The 14215-nt window shown below is 31.7% G+C and overlaps 1 protein-coding gene across 1 annotated transcript; it reads left to right on the forward strand.

Annotated features, from left to right (window-relative positions):
- Positions 1-225: 225 nt before the first annotated feature.
- LOC132049087 (IAA-amino acid hydrolase ILR1-like 6) lies at positions 226-9727 on the forward strand. Its single transcript, XM_059439749.1, has 5 exons — positions 226-937; positions 2545-2670; positions 7099-7413; positions 8086-8214; positions 9002-9727. Exons 1-5 carry the CDS (start codon positions 398-400, stop codon positions 9368-9370), a joined length of 1479 nt encoding a protein of 492 aa, XP_059295732.1. The 5' UTR covers positions 226-397; the 3' UTR covers positions 9371-9727.
- Positions 9728-14215: the final 4488 nt, after the last annotated feature.

Raw genomic sequence — 14215 nt, forward strand, 5'->3', positions numbered from 1 at the left:
TAAAACTATTTAATATTTTTTTTATTTAGTTTCTAAATATATAAATTTTATTTTTATAAACTTAAAGAATCTATATTAAAATTTATGGTCAAAGTTATAAAATTTGACTCTCATTCTTCTAGAAAATTTACAAAAATTGAAACGGAGAAAGTATATTCTATATCAAAAATAGAAAGTTCAGATAAATCCAACCTATAACATATAATGAGTTCAGGTGAATCCGAACTTGAAGCACCGGATCCCCCCCTACTCTCCCACTCTCTCTCTCTCACGCACACTTCTAAATTTATTCTATTTCTCCATTGTTTCATATAAAAAAACAACAAACTTTCATCCTTGTCATTTCTCTTGAATCTTCATACCTTTATCTCTCTCCTTTCATAATTGTGTTACAAAAATGGATACCCTAGTGAAGTTCTTTCCAATTTCTTGTAAAAAAGCAATCTTTTTGGCTATTTTTCTCTGTTGCATGATAACTACTTCATTAAAGGGAGCAAAAACCTCTGTTTCTTCATCTTCTTCTTCTTCTTCTTCTTCTTCTCATTCTGATCAACATGACTTGCTCACATACTTCAAATCCACTACTTTCCTAAAAAATCCCATGAATATAATCCTTCAAAACCAATCAAGAACCTCAAAAATCAATCTTTTTACCGACTGCTCAATCTGGACAAAAGAATGTTCAAATGAAATTCTAAAAGTTGCCCAGAAAAGAGAGAATGTTAAATGGATAAAATCAGTGAGGAGAAAAATACATGAACATCCTGAACTTGCTTTTCAAGAATATGAAACTAGTAAACTTGTTCGTCAAGAACTTGAGAAAATGGAGATAATTTATCGGTTTCCGATGGCGATTACCGGAATCCGAGCAATGATCGGCTCTGGTCAACCACCATTTGTTGCTCTCAGAGCTGATATGGATGCTCTTCCAATTCAGGTTTTTTATTTTTATTTTTATTTTTTTTAATTTTTTTTTCTTACATTTGATAATTTTTCAAGTATACCCTTTTCATGTCTTTTCTTTCTCGAGGTTTTTTTGTAGATCTTTGGATATAAAAAATGTGATATTTTGCCAAAAAAAAAAAAAAAAGTTTTAAAAGGGTATTTGAAAATAAAGCTAGGTTTGAACATGCATTTAATTTGAAGAAAAAAAAATTAAAATTTCGTGAGTCGAAAAAATTTCCTTTAAGAAACCATTTTTTCAAACTTAAAACTCTATCTAAAAAAAAAAAAAAAAAATCAGTCAAATATATAACCAAATGCTATAATCATGTCCAAACGAGTCCTTTGTCTCGTGGTTTTTAAATTTTCTTTCTGTTGAAACTCATTTTTATTTACTTGTTATTAATCTTATACTGTGGTATCAATTGACTTTGAAATAGAGTAATATGAAGGAAACTGGTCCCTAGCTAGAACATGATGTTTACCATTGTATGTTTAAATTATTAGCTATTGCTCTAATTTCTTTCTATTTTTTATTTTTTATATAAATATATGTGGGGTAAAGTCTCATATGTATATCTATTTTGAAGAAAGTGTCAATCTTTATCTTCATATCCGCATTCGTTTCTACTTCCAAAAATACGTGTCTTACTTGTGTTTGACGGCAGTATCAGATCTTTCTGTTCATTCTTATGTACTTTCACAACATGTGTCTCACTTATATCTGACGCCAGCTAGATCTCCATGTGACTTAGTCTCATGTCTATTTTTGAACACGTGTAAATTTATCAATCCTAATAAATGAAATATTTATTTATATATAACAATAGACCACACCCATTAAAGCTTTTATTTTAGGCTTAATGAATATGCGGCTTTCTAAATTTGTAATTTTTTTATTTTGACATCTCAATTAAGCGTTATTTTTATTAAACTAATAAATTCGTTCTCAAGTGTGTCTATCAAATACAATTCGACTTACATAGCATTTTTCAAATAGTAGATATAAACTTATGTCTTTGACTATCTAAGCATACTATTACACAAGTCCCATCTGGTCAATGGACCATCTTAAACCCATATTCCATATATTTTACTTCATTTCCAGAAACTTCAAATAAGATTGTTGTAAAGTGTAAACCCATGTCGTTTATATTACTAAAATCAGATATCCCGCAACAAAATTTTTAAAATATTTTTAATTATTTGACTACCTAAATACAACGAAACAGTAACACCTATTAGAAATCAATTCAATCAATGATCAACTAAAGAACCGTGGCACATGAACTGGAAGTTGGTAATTAAGTAAGAAAATGACCCTAATGAAACTAACTGGATATTTGCTCGCGCATACAAAGAATAATTCTATCCTATAGCAAAGTTTGCTATGTAAGTCAAATTGTATTTGATAGATACGGCAGGGCGAGTTCGGGGGTTGATAAGAGCAATGACTTAATTGAGGTCTTTAAAATAGAAAAAAGGTGTAAGTTTAGGAGGCCGCATATGCATTCAGCCTTTATTTTATTTCTTATAAATTTTGTTTTGTTTAAATCTTGAAATAATTTTAAAATTTTCATTGATTTTTTATCCAACATATAGGAAGCTGTTGAATGGGAGCACAGGAGCAAAATTGCGGGCAAAATGCACGCTTGTGGTCATGACGCTCATGTGGCTATGCTCTTAGGTGCGGCAAAAATTTTAAAGGCTCGTGAGAAGAACTTAAAGGTTAGTTTTACAATAATAGCCATTATTGACAGATATGTCGCTCAAATTAGTAGGGCCATATTTTGCATTATAAAATTTTCACCTATTGGGTAGTCTTTTGTCATATATTTATTTTTATTTCTACAGAAAATTATTATTTTTTTGTTTAATAATAATAATTTTATGCTCTTTATTCTCTAATTTTATTCTCTTTATTCCCCCAACCTTTAGTGAAAAGACCTTGTATGGACTATCAATTCAAGGTTATTCTTGTGATTGACAGATAAAAATAAAACGTTATTCTTGTGCCATTTTAAAATAATACTAAAATATTCTTTGGTTCTCCATATGTGGATTCCATAATTTTGGGCACAACATTTGGAGAATATTGGAGTACTGACCTCTGATTATTTGTTTTTTTCAATTGGTCGTGGGTAATTGAGTATCTTGGACTATTTTATTTGCAACAATGAGAATAGCACCTAAACTTTTTGGCCAAATGGTAAATCTAGTGATCTGCATTTAGTTAGTTATTATGATACCTTTATAGAGAAGGGGATTTGGTACGAATAACATTAGTTATAATATCTAGTACTTAAATATAATCAGAGTATCTACTTTCATGTTTCTTTTAGAGCTTTGTGCGAGGCTGAATGTAATTGCATTGGATTCTCCATTGCAAGTGCTTTTTAGGGGGGTTTGCATTTTAAAAATTTTCAATTTTTCATGAAAATTTTATCGTTCATATTGGAATAAAAATCCATGAAAATTTAATTTCGTTTTTATGAGGTCAATTGAATTTGAATGTGTGGTTTGAGTTAGTGAACAAAAGTTAGGAACCTAAATGAGTGATAAACAATTTAGATCAGATTTGTTTCCTCTTCAGTTGATTTTTCTCCATTTCTTTCGATAGGGTACTTGATTGACGGGATTTCCCAGACCTCACGTTGTGGGATCCAACTGGGTATGTTGTTGTTGTTACTTGATTGACGCATGTCTCCCTAAAATTCAACATATTAGATCTATTTGATCTTTCTATAAAAGGAGACCACACAATGACAATCGAGAGGTTGTCATAACATTATTAGTCACATGGGAAAATATTTGATTGGTCCATTTTTATCGTCTATTTTGGATATTCTTTCATTTTGTGAGAAGCCATAACCCTTCAACTCTTATCTCTCACCAAGATTGGTACTAAAATTAAACTGGCCTTTCATTTAAAAAAGAAACAAATACTATGGTCTAAGTCAAATCTTTTCTTTGCATTTCTCAGTGCAAATATTGGACCCTTTATTTTTTCATTAGTATAATAAAAGCACTTAGCCCCTTAATATGCAGCAATTAGTTTAGAAACACTAGAAAGTGGGTAGTAGATTAGTCTTAGGAATCTTTGTTTAGTACTATGATTATGACTATATAATATTATAATTAATAGAGATAGATAGATACAAAGTATTGGTCCCATGGCAATTGTAGTTGTGTACTGTAATGTCTAGTAGGAGTCTTGTCAAGGTGTGAACAGTTGGACTGGTAGTTACATGCCCAAATTGAATGGGAGAATAGAATTTTTGGTCCCTCTATTATTGATAAATTATGATTTTGGTTCTAGCACTATATAATTCAACAAATTTAGCCTTTAATTAGTTAAAATGTGTAACTTTGGTCCCCTTATGTTAGAAATATTTATTTGGACTATTTCTAGAAGTATAGCACCTCAAATATAGAGTAACTATACAAGCTTAACATAAGACATTGGATATTAAGTGGCGAAACAATTAATAATTCTGGAAACTTGTGAATATTCACAAGCAAAGGAATCAAAAGTGCACATTTCAAGCAATTGAAAGTTGAATGTGCTCAATAAGATATTACAAGGACTAAAATTAGAACATGTCTATGACTGAGGGAACAAAAGTGCGATTTATCATAATTTAATATTAACTATTGTCAAGTTTTTTCCTTTTATTTTCGATTAAGAAGTCTAATTTTAGAAGGACTTATTGAGAATGACAGCCAGCAACTTATTGAGAGTTTAATTTGGGACCACGGAAATAGGCAAGGCATCATTTAGGACCTAGAAGAAAAGGCCAATGTACTATATATTGTAAGGCATCCTTCTATTTTTTGTCCTTTCATTTTCATGTTTTCTTTCGGTTTCAAGTCATTTTCGACATTTGAGGACCTAGAAGAAAAGGCCAATGTACTATATATTGTAAGGATCTAATGGTTTAATAAAGGGAAAAGGGTCAAAATACCTCTACTTGAAAAAAATTTAAAAATATCATAAATTTATTTTGGGTCAAAAATGCTCATCCTTAAGTTTTCAAATATACCCCTGTCTTGTAAATTATCCCCCAAAATAACTGAAATCATTTTGAAACCCGCTCCATCATTTAAATCCAACCCAACTAAATAATAACCCATAAAATCCCCTTATTCCCCCAATACGTAGGTTTGAAGTTTGAGGGAATTGAGGAATAAAGGGATCTAAGTGTTATTATTTAGGTGGGCTTAAATGGGTTTAAACGGGTTTAAATAATGATTTGGGTTATTTTGGGGATGAATTTCCCATCAAGACAGGATATTTGAAAACTTTAAGGATGGGAGGGGTATTTTTGACCCAAAATAAATTCGGAGGATATTTTTAGCCATTTTTCCAAAGTAGAGGGGTATTTTTGACCCTTTTCCCTTTAATAAATGGGAAGTTTCATAGTGCTTTTTTTTTTTTTTTTTTTTTTTTTTTTTTAAGTTTTGCTTTTCTTTAATTACTTAAATTTAGAGATGCCCACATTAATCATCACTTCATAAGTCACAATCTTGAATTTGTTCATGCTATGCTTTTTCATCCACTTGCAATGAGGTTATCTTTCATTAATCTGTATTAGAGAAAGATTTTTTTTGCAAAGAATGACCCTCATCTGATCTCATCCTTTTCTTCATTTATATATCTCTGTTTTTAATTATCTGAGCGTGCCTCGACTAATTCCACAAATTGTGCTACCTCCTACCATTACAGGTATTGGATAATTCTATTCATCAAGACTTGCATCGATGAAAATAGATCACCTAATAATTTTTGCCTTGGTTGGAAATTGGACCTGAGACGTCGTAACTTTTAACACATTTTATTGAATCTGGCCACATCCTTGAGTGCTCATTTATTGAATCTCTCTGTGATTAATAATTGACTTAAAGAACATCTTTTTTCGTTAACTTGTTTGCTCTGTTTTACTTCTCTATGCAAGTAAGAAGGCGCGCACTGAAAATAATTCAGGGTTTACATGTTATACATTGACAGTATAAATAGAAAATTCTTACATTATCATATCACTTAGCAGGTTATAGAAAAATGATTACTTAAAAGGTAAAGAAAAAGTTAAACTATCATAACAAGTGCAACTGATTGCCTTAAAATTAGGTAAGCAAATCTTTTATAGCAGGCTAAACTCCACGGATTGCGTGGACATTCATTTACAGTAACTATGTTCATTATAAAAGCATAAAGTAGCTGTTATTATAGGTTTTGATGGAGTAATAAGTATCCATTCATACTTAATCAGAAGTTTGGGGTTCGAGTCTTGAAACATAGTCATCTTTGATAGGAAGAGCTTTACCCTCAAAGTGAAATTTTCCGATGCGAAACTAAATTTATTAGTTAGATCCCAAAGCGAATAAAAAAACTAGTGAGAATTAAAAGAAAATAAAGTAGCATGACCATTCTGATTCTTGACAGAGGCAAAAAGAAAAGAAAGATACATTTCTTTCCAACTGTTAAGTTGATTGCTTAAATGATCAATTACAACATGTGTTCTATGGGAGAAGCAAAACAACAAAATAACAATACTGTTCTTAATAGCAATCCCCTCATCCCTTTTCTTCAGAACCTTTGATTTTGAGAGCTCCTTTTAGTAGCTATTTTCTTGATCTAATGCCACGGAAGAGCCAAGGGGTGTAAAGGTCAAAATATTTTTTATATACGTAAATCCAACAGCTTTTTCGTGTGTTTACTTCTTTATATTCTGAATTTCCTTAGCTAAAATCATGGTTTCATCACTGTCTAATGATGTTGATATTTATGAATCCCCTTTGAGAAAATCCTGGTTCGTCTAATGCAGTTGATGTTTATGAAACCCTTTGTAAAAATTCTAGTCCAGTCACTGTCTAATGTTGTTGATGCTTATGGTCCCCTTCGTGAAAATCCTGGTTTCATCACTGTGTAAGGTGGTTGATGTTTATGAAACCCCTTTGTGAAAATCCAGGTTTGGCCACTGTCTAATACCGTTGATGTTCATGAATCCCCTTTGTGAAAATCCTGATTCCGTCACTATCTAATCCCATTGATGTTGAATCCCTTGACGTCTTCGAGTATTTATTTTTTATATTATGAAATCCCGTTCGTGAAAATCCTAGTTCTACCATTGTCTGATGCTGTTAATATTTCACCAGGGGACAGTGATTCTAATATTTCAGCCAGCAGAAGAAGCAGGAAATGGAGCAAAAAGGATGATAAAAGATGGAGCATTAGAAAATGTAGAGGCTATATTTGCTGCTCATGTTTCACATCAACATCCAACTGGTGTCATTGGATCAAGGACAGGTCCTCTACTTGCTGGTTGTGGATTTTTTAGAGTTGTAATTAGTGGAAAGACAGGGAAAGCTAGCAATCCCCACCACTCAATGGATCCAGTACTTGCTGCCTCTGCTGCTGTTATCAGCTTGCAAAGCATTGTTTCTCGTGAATCCGATCCCTTGGATTCTCAGGTGGGGTTTTCAAGTAAATAAATTTCTAAAATCTTCAAATTTCACTTTCAAATTTATCGGTCATACCCCGACAACATGGGCGGATCCAAAATTTTCAGTTTATGGGTTGTGAAGCACAATCATTTTCGCTTAGTGAGTTCTACATATTAAATGGCTTTTTTAACTCAAGTACAAGATTGGTGGTCCCGCCACTAACTGACAGTGTAAGAAGTATTTTTATCATTAGTTCACCTAAAAGATAACTATAGGTCACCTGAAAAAACAAGGCATGTTATTAGCTATAGCTGCTGAAAATACACTGATAGCATGAAAGTCTTTTTCACTGTTAGAGTGTTAGTAGTATATATAAGTTAGAATCCTAAGCTTTTATAACAATATCTTGGTGTTTCAATAGTGATATTTTCAAGTTATTTACTAAATCTTCAAATTTATCGCTCATACTCTGACAGTGTTAAAAAAGTATTTTTCGCTATTGAGTCACCTAAATGATAACTTCATATAATCGTTCATTAAAAGTAAGATTAGTAACTTGAAAAATAAGGTAGGTTATCAACTACGACGGGTTAAAATAGGAGATAGTCAACTTGCAAAGAGGAAGACGAGTCATTATTGTTAAGCTTTTGCAACATCATCTTCAAGAACTGATTTTTTTTTTTTTTAATTTCAATTTAGGTGGTCTCAGTGACATCTGTCAATGCTGGAGATAATCTTGATGTGATACCAGAAACAGTTACTCTCAGCGGCACTTTCAGGGCTTTCTCAAGAACAAACTTTTATCAGCTTCTTAAAAGGATAAGAGAGGTTGGTAACAACAGTATATTGAGACTGACATTCTTCAAGAAATCATATCTTAGGTTATTTCAATAATTGTTGGTCTTAGTTATAAAGTATCAGTTCATTCAGGAGTCGACACTTGTCCTAAATCTTGCTTAGATAGCCCTGTTTTAGTCGAATATCGTAGGGACCCAATGTTGGTCATGTCCGCAAAAAAGGCCAGGATTTGATTGGGAAATTACATATCATAACATGGTATGATCCCCAGGTGTGATAAGTTCATGAATTTGAAAAAGAATCCAAAACAGTAGAACAAGAAAACATAACTAAACGTGCATACTGTTCATTTATTCACGTGAAGTTTGATTCAGCACAAAGTTCAAGAAAGATAAAAAGAATTTTTAAAACTTAATATCTTAAACATTAACATTTTCGTGGTTGTTAGAAAGGACGGAGCTTTGGGGTCGGAAAATAGGTTAAAATTAATGTATATATAGACTATAGTAGATGTCGAATCCTTTTGGCTGTTTAGTGTATTTACTTTTTTATATTTTGTCTTTCAATGAAAATCCTGATTTCACCTCAGACTGTCAAACCTTTGAAACATGGCATAACATGTGTATGACTAAAAATGCTTCCAGTTAAGCATAAGTTGTTTACAAATATAGATATGCGTCATTCCTTTTTTAATGGACTAATAAAGAAATAGTGTCGCATAAATTAGAACATATCGAATAATTTTAGAGCTCTAGGAAGTTTTACATCAAGATGTGCTTTTTATTAACTTGTACTGATGCGCATAACTTTTTAACAGGTATTCACAGAACAAGCTAGTGTATTCAGATGCAGTGCAACAGTGGATTTTTTCGAAGACAAGGACACAATTTATCCTCCGACGGTGAATGATGACAGAATGTACAAGCACGTGAAGATGGTCGCCGAGGATTTGGTCGGAACGAGCAACTTTAAGGTCGTTCCGCCGATGATGGGAGCAGAGGATTTTTCATTTTACTCTGAAGTGATCCCAGCAGGATTCTTCTATATAGGCATAAGGAATGAGACATTAGGATCAACTCACACAGGACATTCACCACATTTCATGATTGATGAAGATGTATTGCCTATTGGTGCAGCTACTCATGCTGCCATTGCAGAAAGATTACTTTATGAGTATGGATCTTGAAATAGGAATTTTGTTTAATGCAATTTTTCCTTTTTTTTTCTTTTTTTTTTCTTTTCAACTTCCCCCTCCCCGCCCTCTTCCCCTTTCCCCCACCTTTTTGTTTTTGTTTTTTTTTTCCTCTTTGACTCCAACCTAGTATGCCAACCTATGTGATGATTAACATCTAAAAGAGTTCCATCAAGAATAGTTGTATTAATTTTTTTTCTTAATGTTTTTTCTTCATAAGGTTGGACGCATGAATCATGGAGAAGAGAAGATATAATATCATATATTGAGGTTTTTGCTACAATTTGCACCCTGTATCTTGACTCTACAAGATTTGACAAATGTCTCTATTTTAGATCACAGTTTAAATTTTGTTCCCATTTTTTAAAAGTTGTGCAAATATAACGTTTGAAATTTGTGTTGGAATTTATTTAGAAGTGATTTAAAATTTAAAAACACCATTTGGAAAGACAAAATATATTATGAAAATGTGTTACCCATTCTTAAAAGGTACACCTATTCATCATAAAAATGTGTCATCCAATCTTAAGGGGTACACCCATTCATTAAAAGGTGTGATCACTTTCTATAAATAGTAATCCTAATGCAGAAAATCAAATATCCTGAGATCTATATCTTTAAGTTCTTTATCTTTTCATTTTCTTCTAGAGTCCATATTTCCTTCTTATTCTGAATTCCTACAAAAGCAGTTGAGAGATCAAAAGAGTTCTCTGGAACTTCTATTTGAGTGCACATTAGAAGATTTCTGAATGGTTCATTGTATCTTTGGAGTAGAACGTCACTTTGCTATTTGCACCAGGGTAGCGACAAAAATCTACTCTCAAGACAGGGCCATGCATCCATAGCGTGCCTTGAACCAGGTTTTCCAATTTCAACTCTGTTCTATTATTATTATTATTATATTTTGTTTGTATGTTATTTGTTCTTCTTAATGTGATCATCTCTAATTTTTTTCCAACAATTTCAAAGTAGATTTTGGACTTTTTAGTTAAGAAAAGATGATTATTGAGAAGAACATAATTGGAGGGAAATTGATCAGAAACGATATTGCTAGCGCTGACTGATTATTTTTCATTATGAACCGTGTCCAACGGGAACCTGGAATGGAATTTCTCATGGTTCTGTTTCTGTGTTATGGACAAGCAAAGAGAAAGCATATCTTGAATGTCAAATCTCTGCGTTCTTTGGTGGTAGAGACAGATTATTAAATTTCCAGTTTGGAGACCATTTTATGACTTTCTATAACACTATATTAAAAAAAAAGGTAGAAAACTTATTGACAACGTTGAATACGTCGTGAAGGACCGCAACAAGTACGTAAAGATCAAACCTCACCGTCTGAGGTTTGTTGCTGCATCATGTTTCTTCTTAAGGGTACTATGATAATTCAAAGTCAGTGAACCATTAGGTGACTATTGTCCTAAAAATGTGATACTGATTAATATATATATATATATATATATATATATATATATATATATATATATTAAGGATTGCCCATATTCGAGCAATTTGTTGTCAGGTTTTGGGCACAGCGGTTTGTAAATGTTTAAGATTTGTGCTATGTCATCTTTGTTAATTACACTTTAACTTTAACCATTTTACATGTGGAGTGGGCAGTTAAAAAAAAAAAAAAAAAAAAAAAACTTACATCAATTGAACGGGCATTGACAATGGAGTGTCAACGTGCTACGGATAGTCTAAGCGAGGAACCAAGGAGGAAGTTACTCAGTAAAATAAAATCGGGTTCTACTTTCTCAACTTTACTTATTTATAATTGATTTAGATCTATCCATTGTGATTTTGTGAAATATGATTTTATAAATATTAGAGCAAATAATTTACTTTGTGATGATCTAGATATGCATGACAATTAGGCATAACATTTTTAATGTGTATGATTTGTTATTCTTGCGTAAAGATCATATGTGAATTTATTTTCAAGTTGTGAGGTGACAGGAAGTATTTTATTTATAAGGATCATATCAATATTTGAAAATTATTTTTTATTACTTTAAGATCACGAGAATGATATGATATAAAGTAAATTGCTTATTAAAAAAAATCTATACTTGAAAATTTTTATGACATTTTGAGGTCATAAAAATGATATTTTATGGAGACACGATTTTGGGATTTATTAAAGGTTAAAAACCTTACAAGATCTGAAGTCTTTCTTGTGACATGTGAAGAACATAATTTTCTTTTTAATGTTTGATTCTATGTTGACTCTAATTAAAGTATGGTAAATGTTTTTTTTTTCCTGGATGAATATGTTCCATGCTTAATTATGCATGTGATCAAGCCATATTGACTTTAAATAAGGAATTTTGCATAGTAGTGTTAATTTGTGATCTTACTTCTACGTGCATAATAACATGAATATTAAAGTCCATGCGTTGACATATAAAATGTGGGGGTTAGCGTGTGAATAATTGTTATAATGTATTTGAGATTGATGTGTATGCTCAAATAGTTTAAATATGAGAAATTAACCTTTTACAATGTGAGGGCTTATTATATGATTATCTTAGTTGAAATCAAAGGAAGTTAGATGTAAGAGATATCATTAAGGTGAAAAACTCATTAAGGTGAAAAACTTACTTCCAGGTGAAAATATTTCAAGAAACGTGTATTTCTTTATATAGATTAGAATTTTGCATATGTAGTAGCCCTATATGTGATTGTATGAATTGTAGAATGGGTTTAGAATTAATGGAAATTACCATTGTTGAAAAGCTTATTCTAATTGTTTTTTTTTTTTTTTTTTTTTTTTTTTATTTTTAATTATCGAATTACTATTGCAAAATGGAAGAGAGATCCAAGCTTGAGGCAGAAAGCAATCATGAATGACTTAGAATTATCAGAGTGATCCTATTGAAGTGCACTTCGTCAAGACATGGATCAACTGATGCAAAGAACTTGCATAAAGCAAGTCGTAATTCTCAAAAGAAATTATAATTTGTAATCATTGATGGTGGCAACCCAATCTTACTGATTGGAGATTCCATGACGAAGGTTCAATGTGCTAATAACAAGCTGTCTAGTAATTAGAGAAGTACCATAACTTATCTTTTTATCTTAGTCCCTTCGTGAATAATTAATTATCATGGTACTTGAAGAGTAGATATTCAGGATGAATTCACAGCAAATGAAGTTGGATATGCTTACGTTACACATATTCTTGAAGAATTCACCTATTCGAATGTGGTTGTGAGACCGCAACCTATGAGATGGGCTTTTTTTTAGAGCACTCGCTAATCAAGATACAAGAGCAAGGCCATAACGCGCGATCCCGTTTATGAACTCGATAAAGATCTCGTATAATGTGTTTGTTGAATTGAAGATCAGGCTACAAGGTCCTAGTTCAAGACTTTAGTTCATTATGGTCCTTCCGACTGGATTTCATCATACTAAGTGAGGTTCAAGCCCACAAGACACCTTCACTGACATCATTATAAAAGACTGCTTTTTTATTTCTTTAAATTCTTGAATCATGTGGGGAATTGTTGAAATTTATTTAGAAGTGATTCAAAATTTAAAAACACCATTTGGAAAGACAACATATTATGACAAAGTGTTACCCATTCTTAAAGGATACACCTCTTTATCATGAAAATGTGTCATCCAATCTTAAGGGGTACACCCATTCATTAAAAGATGTGATCACTTTCTATAAACAATAATTCCATTGCGGAAAATCAAATATCTTGAGATCTAAATCTTTAAGTTCTTTATCTTTTCATTTTCTTCTAGAGTCCATATTTCCTTCTTATTCTGAATTCTTACAAAAGCAGTTCAAAGATTAAAAGAGCTCTCCGGCACTTTTATTTGAGTGCACATTAGAAGATTTCTGTGTGGTTCATTGTATCTTGGAAGTAGAACGACACTTTGCTATTTGTACCAGGGTAGCGACGAAAATTTACTCTGAAGATAGCGTCATCCATAACGTGTCTTGAACCGGATTTTCCAATTTCAACTCTGTTCTATCTTTATTATTATTATTATTATTATTATTATTATTATTATTATTATTATTATTATTATTATAATATTTTGTTTGTCTGTTATTTGTTCTTCTTAATGTGATCATCTCTAATATTTTTCCAACAATATGCCCCTCCTGATAACGCTAGACTTTGGTCTAGACCGTGGTGTAAATTTTAGTTCATGGTTTAACATTTAAAAGGTCCATAAGTTGTAAGAGAAATGAAAAAGGATCATTTAACAAATAGCTATCCCAAAAGGAACTACTGGCGAAAATTTCATCTCTCACGACTCTATCGATTTAGCATTCGTGAGAACTATATATATACATTTAGAAGGCCCAAGTAAGTTTATGGAGCAATACAGTAAAGCATAACACATAGTAAAACTTTATTGCTTTGGGTCTACGCATTGGATATGACTTTTTAATGAACTTCAATACATGAAGAATAATCTATCTTTAACTTTTTTTTCTTTTGCTTAAGTACTATTTCCCAAACTCTGGTTTTCTTCTGATAGTGTATGTTCTAACACCTGCAAATCTAAAATGAGCGAAACTTTCATAATTCCTCAGACACTACTGCCTTTGATCACATGAAAAAACAAACAAAATTATCTTGTAAACTTCTATATGATCTTTTATAATTTAAGATGTTAAAAGGAATTGCATCTTATGCTACACTTAAATTATAAAGATAGACATGTGACTAGCAAAATGTAGTAATATTTTAATATTTCGAAGAATTCACATCCGGGATCTGGTATAAAGCATTTCCACCTTAAGAAGTTCAATGGAAGCTCCTAACAGAATAATTTGCAATAAACAAAACACCATTAGGAATAAATTTTTGT

The sequence above is a fragment of the Lycium ferocissimum genome, chromosome 3 (genome assembly GCF_029784015.1).
Source record: "Lycium ferocissimum isolate CSIRO_LF1 chromosome 3, AGI_CSIRO_Lferr_CH_V1, whole genome shotgun sequence".
Taxonomy (NCBI): Eukaryota; Viridiplantae; Streptophyta; class Magnoliopsida; order Solanales; family Solanaceae; genus Lycium; species Lycium ferocissimum.

Bases quoted from the DNA above. Each gene is read 5' to 3' on its own strand.
- LOC132049087 (XM_059439749.1), top strand. From the start codon at position 398: ATGGATACCCTAGTGAAGTTCTTTCCAATTTCTTGTAAAAAAGCAATC. The intron at 7,414-8,085 runs GTGGGGTTTTCA...ATTTCAATTTAG, and splicing joins CCGATCCCTTGGATTCTCAG to GTGGTCTCAGTGACATCTGT. The intron at 8,215-9,001 runs GTTGGTAACAAC...ACTTTTTAACAG, and splicing joins TTCTTAAAAGGATAAGAGAG to GTATTCACAGAACAAGCTAG.